This window comes from Camellia sinensis, chromosome 5 (genome assembly GCF_055761805.1).
Source record: "Camellia sinensis isolate YWXY chromosome 5, ASM5576180v1, whole genome shotgun sequence".
NCBI classification, from domain to species: Eukaryota; Viridiplantae; Streptophyta; class Magnoliopsida; order Ericales; family Theaceae; genus Camellia; species Camellia sinensis.
The window spans coordinates 160,018,206-160,027,264 of record NC_138965.1 but is presented as its reverse complement, the minus strand read 5'-3'; the positions used below and the strand labels follow the sequence as shown (position 1 = coordinate 160,027,264).

Sequence of the window (9,059 nt, the reverse complement as noted above, 5' to 3'; positions counted from 1 at the left end):
CTGACTTGACATGATGTACCAGTCAAAGGGCATTTTAGTCAATTTACTATCTTCGTTAACGGCGTTAATTGCGGTGGGGCTGGATGTAATTTCCGAAACCTTAGGGGAATCTGTAATTTAGCTAAACCTCAAGAGGGGTGATCATTTACCCTTATATAAACTATTGATGCACACAATTGCCAAGGACTTTCTTTTTGCTCTTGCTGAAACTGCTTTCTGTTTCACCTTTGATTATTGGATAAACAGTCTCATGTGTGCTTTACTTCCATCATCATTAGTGATTAGCCATGAAGGTGCGTTCATCAGTGAAGAAGATGTGCGAGTTTTGTAGGACAGTTAAACGTCGTGGGCGTGTATATGTACTATGCACAGCCAATCCCAAGCACAAACAACGACAAGGCATGTCAACATTTGCATATGAAGGCCCACTGCCTCTGATGTATGTATTCTGATGCTGTCTCTTTATTTTTCTTTTCTCTTTGTAAGTTGTTCATGGTTGCAAGTGTCTGCCTGCTCACACAAGCGTGTTAGTTTGTATTGACAAAATGGCCTTCACCTTTGAAGTTTTGGCATACCCTATTATGTAGTACCATAAGCTTCCATCTTGAAAGAGTTAAACTATTTTTCTCTTTGATTCTCTTTTGGAGTTGCTCGAGTGGTATTCATCATCAAGTCATTGTCATCAAGGCGTCTAGGTAATACCTAGCTTTAGTAATAGTATGCATGGTACTGATATTGTGCCCACTATTTATAGGTTTTTTGCATTGGTTAGCAGGCGTTGTCATTGCCATTGAGCTTGATCTCATGGTCCATGTTGGCAATTGGTGTCTGTAGTGTTATCATCCATAGTAGTTAATCTTAACTAGTTAATTGATGCATTTAGTTGCAAAAAGATGCAATTCATCTCATATGTTGAGGAGTTCATTTATCATATAATGCTTGAGTCTACATCTACCATATTGTTCTTTATTTTATGAGTTCTAGCTTCTCAATTGGGAACAATACGGATTCCTTGTTTAATGTCTGCATGTTGTCAGTATGTTGTTTCCTCAATTTACTTGTGCTGCTTGAAACTTTATTTTTCTGGTCAATTCAATTGTTGTGATTTTATTAGCTTCTTCCCCAAAATTTTGTGGAATCATCATTCCCAAATTTTGTGCTGATTGCAATTCTTGAATTGCAGAATTCTGTTTATGTTTATGGACCTCTCTCTCTCTAATCCGTTATATATTGTCTCATTCAAAATACTGTCTTTTGGTTTCAAATTATGCATACAGACAATTTCCCTGATTTTGATTAAAAAAAAAAAAAATAGTATTATTTTCATCTGGAGGAAGCCACCTTATCATCTGTTCGACAAATTGAACAGCTGGTGCCTATGCTGAAATGATTCTCTGACAATAGTTATTTTGGCAACACAAACATTCTCTTGCTTAAGCAATGTGCTTACTTCTCATTTTTATTTTTATGTAAGGTCTGTGTATATACTGGTAATTTGTGCAGATCCTCGGAGACAAATGCCAATCAGGAGACTTTGCTCGCTCACAGCTTGAGAGCTGGTGTGCCTTCTCTTATTCCAAAAAAGAATGAACCTTCTGTTATGTTTGGATGGAGAATGGGTCTTGCTTCTCTTTTATTCAATCAGCACAGTAAGCAGTAGAAGATAATGCAGAAATGTGGAATCACGGGTCAACAGACAGTACTACCTATTTTTAGCTCCTTGAATTGCATTAGTGCTTTACTAATTCTGTGTCTCATGATTATGTACTTTTGACTACCTTCGCTGGTGGGGAGAATACCTTACAGTAAAAAGGAAGCAAAATACTGGAAAAACATTTGCGTATGTTGCATGTATGGAAACCAATCTTTATTTTCATTGCTGTCTAGTCTTGTTGAAATTGTTTGATTTTGGTTAGACCTTTCTTTCTTTGTTTTGGGATTAAAAAAAATCGTAATTTAGAATTCAAAATAATCTGCAATATTCATTTTGCTAGGGCCATTAGGATTGCTGTGTCTGGCTTTTGAAATGGATGAATAAAACATTTGGCAGGTCTAGTTATGTATTAGTCTTTCTGGTTGGAATGTTTTTCCATTCGCCAATTGTAAAGAGTCAAGCCTTTACATAGACAACGGACGAGGATTCGTGCACATTAAGCTCTTTGTATGACTCTTTGTATTTAATTTAGTTTTTGTTGTGCATAGGGAGGTCAATCCAGGTTGATGATGTTCTCACTGAATTTGTAGTAATTTTTTTTACTGCTTGACTAAGGCGTATTTTGGAAATTAGGAAAAAAGTTAGCTTATTGATTGGTCACATCATCTCTTTATTTTTTTACACGTTTTTAAAAAAAGAAAAAAACCAATAAACCAATAAAAGTCACTTCCCTTATTGCTTTTTATATGTTCTGGGACTAAACTTCTCTTTTCAAGTTTAACGCAAAATTTGACGAAAAGTAATCTCATTTGTGCCAGTGCTGCTCACCCAAACCAAAACAAGATTTTAATACACAATGGTCTTGGTCTGAAAAATATACAAATAGAAATGAACAATGACTTGTTGGATGTATCATAATAATATTTACACAATGTCAAAATTTGATATTTTTTATATTATAATAACATGCCAAACTATAGTTTTGACTAGGGGTGTGAGCGGTGCGATTCGGACGGTTTGAGAGTAAAATTATAAATTGAATGGCGGATTAGCGGATTGACAAATTGTGGTTTGGGCGGTTTTTGACGGATTGGCAGATTGAAGAATATTCTAACTAATTATTATATATTTACGTAATATATAATACTAATTTGTATAATATTTTTTAGATATATAACATAAAGTGATTTTACATAATATGTTTTATAGATATAACCGCTAATTTGTAATAAATTTCATATTTTAAATATCCCTCACACTTATTTTTATATTGATATTTCATTGGAAGTTAAAAAATATACATGTATTAACTATAGCGGAGCGGTTCGGTTGGCGGATTATAAATTTTAAAGTTTAAACCGCGGTTAGCGGTTAGAGCGGTGCAGATTGGCGGATTATAAATTTTAAAGTTTAAATCGCGGTTAGCGGTTAGAGCGGTGCAGATTTATGCCGATTGGACGGTATTTTGCACAGCCTTAGTTTTGACATCACATCTACAAAAAATTTGGTTTGAATTTTTAAAAAAGAAAATTCTATTTATACACAAAATTCATACAAAAAATTAGACAAGAATGATGTGATATTGCCATTACTATAAATAAATTCATCTACAATTATATTTTATTTTGAAGTGAAAGGTTTATAATAAGTTATTTCATTAGAAAATAAAAATTTTGTATGATTTTTTTTATTATTTATATATCATTACTTTTTTTAAAAATTATTTTTAGATGAATTTTTATTTACCTTCTAGTGATTTTTTTATTTTTTTTCATTTTTTACCCCTTTTTTTTGTTGTAATTTTTAATAGATACAACTTATTTAGATGCTTTTAAAAAGTTAAAAAAAATTAATTAAAATATAAAAAAATGGATAAAAGTATAACAAAATCCGAACAAAACATGTATGTGTATTTAGTCAGGTTTTCATTCATTTTTAGTTAATTTAATTAATTAAAATATGAAATTAACTAATATATATAATAATAAAAAATTTACTAAAATAAAAAACATAAAATAAAAATAGTTTTAAAAAATCAAACCAAACAAAAGCTTTGTCTTGTTCAAAAAAAAAAAAAAAAAACACACAAAAGTATTGACATTAAGGCCAAAATATGGCTTCTTTTTTTTTTGGTGCTAAAATAGTCAATAAAAATAAAATAGGTTAAAATAGTCAATAATATAAAATGTCACATTTAAATTATAATTATTTTATTTTTTCTTTCATAACTATCTAATCAACTACAAAAAAAGTTCAATCATATATTTATTTTTTTGGCTAAAATAGAGTATAAAAATAAAATAGATTAAAATAGTTAATAACACAAAATGTCTTATCCAAATTATAATCATTTCACTTTTTTTTCACTGCTATGAAATCAGCTACAAAAAAAAGTCAATTATCACCTCAAACACAAATTTTTTAATCAGACTAAAATAATCAAATAGTTAAAAAAAAATTAACTACAATAACCAAATTCTCAAACCAGGCCTATGTAAATTTAAAAATTGAGTTTGTATATCATTATCTATTTTAATAATAACTAATAAAAAATACATTTGATAAATACAACTCCATTTGTTCTAAAATAATAGTTCCTTTTTAGGAATCCAACTTTTTTTTATAGTATAATTATTATATTTTAAAAATATTAATTTTTTAAAATTATCCTTAATAGTATTTTTTTTGAAAATATTAATTATCATAATTATACTTTTTGTGTTATTAATAAATTTAAAAGAAAGATCAAATAATAAATTCATATTGTTTTATTTTTTAATTTTTGAAAAAAATTAATATTTTGAAATAATAAAAATTAAAATTTGAGATTAGTATTTTAAAACGGAGAGCATAATAATAAGTGAATGAAGGAAACAGGTGCATGGCATGTGCCAACCAAAAAGTAAAAAACTAGAAATACTTATCAGTTATGAGCCAATAACAATATCACACACACACACACACACACACACACACACACACCACTTTTGGAAGCAAACCACTGAGGTGAAGTGGCGGCGGAAGAGAGAGAAAACTCAGAGAGAGAGAGAGAGAGCGCTGAACCTTGGGAACCTGGTTTTCGCTAGACAGATCTCAAATCATTTGATTCTCATCCATTTTCTCAGCTTTTCCATACCCTTCTCTTTGTTGAAGGTATTGGAGATTCGATGTGTCGATTTTACGGCCTTTGTTAGTTAAGGTGGACGAGAAGACTGATGATTATACACGCTTTATTCACTGATTCGATTCGATCGATCACTTCGTCGCTTGCATGGGGTATGTACTTCCATTCACTACTCCATTTCACCTCCTTCAAATTCAATTGGTGATCTGAGAGTTGTTAAATTGGTGATCTGAGAGTTGTTAGATTTAATTGATCTTAGATTTTGATTTGTTCGGAAACCCAATAATTTGAATGCACATAAATGTGTATAATTTCTAAAGAAGAACACAACCCAAGTGGCTGAGCATGGCAAACCATAACAGTATTCTGTTATAGTTTGAGCCATTGATGGATGAAACTATCTTAATGATGGAAGCTATAGGAGAGTAGAAAGAGGTCAGTTGGGGGTGTTTGTTTGACTCCTGATTCTCAGTAGCCTGTTCCATGTATGCCAAGGGAAGCACTTAATTTGTCGTATGCATAAAATAAATAAATAAATAAGAAAAAAAAAATATATGTCAGCTGGCTGAGAAATTCAAGTGTTGGATATCCAATGGCCTAATATCAGGTATGATAAATCATAGAATATGGATGTCCAATCCCTTGTCCGTTAAATTCATTTTATATTTTATGATGTGATATTTAGAAATCATTATTTATTTATTTATTTATGTGGATGCTTGTTTTGAACCTTCTTTGGGCTGTATCTTCTGCTTGTCATATTTGCTTCAGTAAACCTCTTTATGATTTGTTTCTACGCCTGAGTCTTGGACTTATGAATTGAAATCAAATTGATGACCATTATTATAATTTTTTGCTACAATATCTCCAACGAGACCTGCTTGCTATAATTTTTTTTTGGAGTATTGCTACATCATACATGCCCCTCTGTGGTATACAGTTCAGAAGAATTTTGAGATTTTTGTTGGAAAATGATTATGTCAACCTTATTAGACCTATGTTACATGGACTCGGGTACGGGTACTTGTCCAAGTATCAGACCTTCATAAACTTAAATTTTAAGATATTGGGATATGTATCCAAAAGTAGGATATGGGCATGGGGACTCGTTATGAACACTTCTATATGTTACATATTATATAATAGTCTTTGATGAAGTGTTATAAACTATGTAGAAATGTAATTGAAATTAAATAGAATTTACGAAAAATATAGAATTTCTATATGTCATCTCTGTTAGAGGCTACAAGTGTTTCTTTTTTAGAAAATTTGACTTTCTTATTCTTGAAACATTGTAACAGTTGAGATCTGAGTGTCCAAATTAGGCAGGGGTGAGCATGGTCCGGATTGGACCGGATTTGGGTAAAATCAGGACCAATCCGTTATCTACAGTTCCTAAAAAATTAGAACCAATCCAATTCGTTTAAATTATGGAACCAATCCGAACCAATCCATTTAAATACGGATTGGATCGGTTTAGAACCACGGATTCGCATAATTAAATAATAAAAAAATATATATATAACACTTTAATTTCATAAAAATATAAACATAGCGCTATATTAGTGCCACAATAGCAACATGTCTTTCTATAATAGCGACATATTATTTTAGAATTTAAACAACCATAAGAAAACTGGTTTCGCCATAAGTATTTAGATCATTACATATTAAAACTAAAAACTAACAAACAAAAGTAATAAAAGAAGATATTATGTGGGTTTAGGTTTGAGTTTAGGTTTTATATGGAATAAGAGAAGATACTATGAGGGAGGATGTATAATAAAAATATAGACTATTTGTATACGGTTCGGATCGGTTCCAATCCGGAACAGTGGGGTTCAATCCAGAACTAATCCGTGAACTACGGATTTTTAATTCTTCAATCCGGAACCAAACCACGGATTCAAAAAACCAATCTAAACCTATCGGACTGGACTGGATCGGATTACGGATTTCACGGATTTCTTGCTCAGTCCTAAAATTAGGTACGAGTGTCGAACGCATATCCCACACCCTTACCCTTGTCCTATTTGGTGGACATGGGTACTTTGGGGAAATAGAGTCCATGTAACATAGCTTTCTGGCTGCAAACCTGGTTTTGCCTTGTTGTTGGCAATTTATTGTATATGTGGATACTTATGAATTGTAACAGAGCAGAGGTTGTATGGGATGCTATTCCAAACCCACACCAGTTATTGCTGTGGATGCGCCAGCAAAGGAGCTCAGAATTGGGCAGAGGGTGAGGAAAAGCAGTGCATATGAAGATTTTTGGAGCACCAGCACATATGAGATGGACAATAACGCTGTTCATTCTCAGAGAAGCATCTCATCTATCAGCGTGTCAAACGAGAGCCTGAGTAGTGGCACTGGCATCTCTAGCAACCATTCTGAATTCGTAAATCATGGCAAGTTTAATTTTATTTAACACAATTTTCTTCTGTTAAGGTTTTGAAAAAAGAGTGGTTTTCATATCCAACCATTCATTAATCTATAATCTTCCTTTTGTACATGCTGTCCATGCAATAGTGGGCTTAAGTCTGCTGCTCATGTGGCATCTTGGTTTGTCGTCTTTGAAACATGGACACGAAAATTTCAAAAAAAAAAAAAAAAACTTAGGACACAGCAAAATATATAATTTTATGTATTTAATGTGTGTCATATATAATAAGAAATAATTTATATGTGTCAATATATGAGTATTTTAAGTCAGATTATAATTTTTAAAATTTGAAAGAGGAGAATGGGTATAAATGTACATTATTTTTGTTTTATCATTGGGTTCCAAGTTATTTTATTCTGACTTGTAATGTGTGTTATACATGTCTAAGTGTTGGGAAGCGTTCGACAAGTGTCGTGTCGTGTTGGTGTCCGATGCGAGACATTACCCTCTTAGAAATGTCTATACTTTTTAGCTTATCGTAGTACTATGCACCATAGTGTTTAACTGTTGTTTAATATATTTTTTTTTAATAAAACGTTTTCTTGGTCATGTTCTCTAGAAGCATGTGGTGTAACCTTGGTGGTTTTTTGTTTTTGTTTTTTGTTTTGCAGGCCTTCTTCTCTGGTATCAGACCAGGCTTCAGTGGATTGGAAATAAAAGGTCTAAGAACCATGGACAAGTCCGTGAACCTAGATTGAGGTCAGCATCGTGGTTTTTTATGTTTCCATTGAAAGATTCATAATTTGGAGTAGTCCTACTTCTGTGTAGAAATCATGTGAACTAAATTCTAGAATAAACAATTTAGAACAGTGATCTTATGTGCGGAGCCCTTTTGCAAAAGGAAAACATTATACCTTCCAGAATTCATTATTCGACCATTTATCAAAGTCTTTTTTGCTTGTGATCTGTACTTTCTTTTCATACTTTTTCCTGTCTAGCATGTGTTTCTCTTCCAGTTACTAACTGATTGTGTTTTCGCAGTTGGAATGCTACTTACGAGAGCTTGCTTAGTACTAACAAACGTTTCACCCAACCAATCCCACTCTCTGTAAGTTGGCTTATGCAGTTTGGAGCTCTCAATTTGAAAATTTCACTTTGTTGAACACTGAAATTTCACTGTATTTTTAACTACAGATTGTTGCTAAACTTTAAAACCTAAACCCTTTTTCTGTTCTTACTGACAGGAAATGGTAGAATTTTTAGCGGACATCTGGGAGCACGAGGGCTCATGCGATTGAAGAACTCCGGATACTATATTTAACTATCTTCTTACGTGTGGAAGTGCCACTATCTTTTTTAAGTTAACTCTTCAGTACTAAATCAAGTAAACTGTTCTGCTAATCTATAACAGAGAAGAAAAAAGAGATAAAGAGTTGTATGTTGATTTGCAATATCACAGACCTATTCCTTTCCTATATATGCCTACTTGAACATGTCTTCCAACTGCATATGACCCAAGTATGGAAGCATGTGTCTTTGGATGGGATAGTTTTATGGTTAATAATAAAGGAATAAGTATGCAGCATGGTGTTGATCCAAACGGCCTTTTTTGTGACTTTGCATCTCTTGAAACACAGAAATAGCCTATCTGCAAATGGGGCAAGGCTTTGTACATCTGATTGTCCCCAAATCCCAGAGGCATTGGGAGCTTTGTATGCTGTTGTTGTTTTTTCTTTTTTGATTGATAACCAACCAGCCAACCCTAAAGTGTAACTATAAAAACACTTGGCATAATTTATTAGCATTTAGAGTGAAAGAGCTAATCTTTTTAGAGAAAAAAGTTGGACCTAGTTTTGCCCTTGAAAGCTAGTAGTCCCAAAATGTTGATGTTGTCCATG

The 9,059-nt window shown here is 32.4% G+C and overlaps 2 protein-coding genes across 3 annotated transcripts; both read left to right on the top strand.

Annotated features, from left to right (window-relative positions):
- Positions 1 to 287: 287 nt before the first annotated feature.
- LOC114301957 (Ribosomal protein L36) lies at positions 288 to 1,660 on the top strand. The gene is made up of 2 exons (XM_028246916.2): positions 288 to 439; positions 1,504 to 1,660. Exons 1-2 carry the CDS (start codon positions 288 to 290, stop codon positions 1,658 to 1,660), a joined length of 309 nt encoding a protein of 102 aa, XP_028102717.2.
- A 2,860-nt stretch (positions 1,661 to 4,520) lies between these two features.
- LOC114301963 (uncharacterized) lies at positions 4,521 to 8,761 on the top strand. 2 transcript variants are annotated; one of them, XM_028246924.2, is made up of 5 exons: positions 4,521 to 4,930; positions 6,939 to 7,186; positions 7,833 to 7,920; positions 8,203 to 8,269; positions 8,406 to 8,761. In XM_028246924.2, the coding sequence occupies exons 1-5, from the start codon at positions 4,926 to 4,928 to the stop codon at positions 8,457 to 8,459; spliced, it is 462 nt and encodes a 153-aa protein (XP_028102725.1). In that variant the 5' UTR covers positions 4,521 to 4,925; the 3' UTR covers positions 8,460 to 8,761. The 2 variants fall into 2 exon arrangements, with proteins under 2 accessions (XP_028102725.1, XP_028102726.1); XM_028246925.2 differs by having other exon boundaries at positions 4,534 to 4,930; positions 6,934 to 7,186.
- The last annotated feature ends 298 nt before the right edge of the window (positions 8,762 to 9,059 follow it).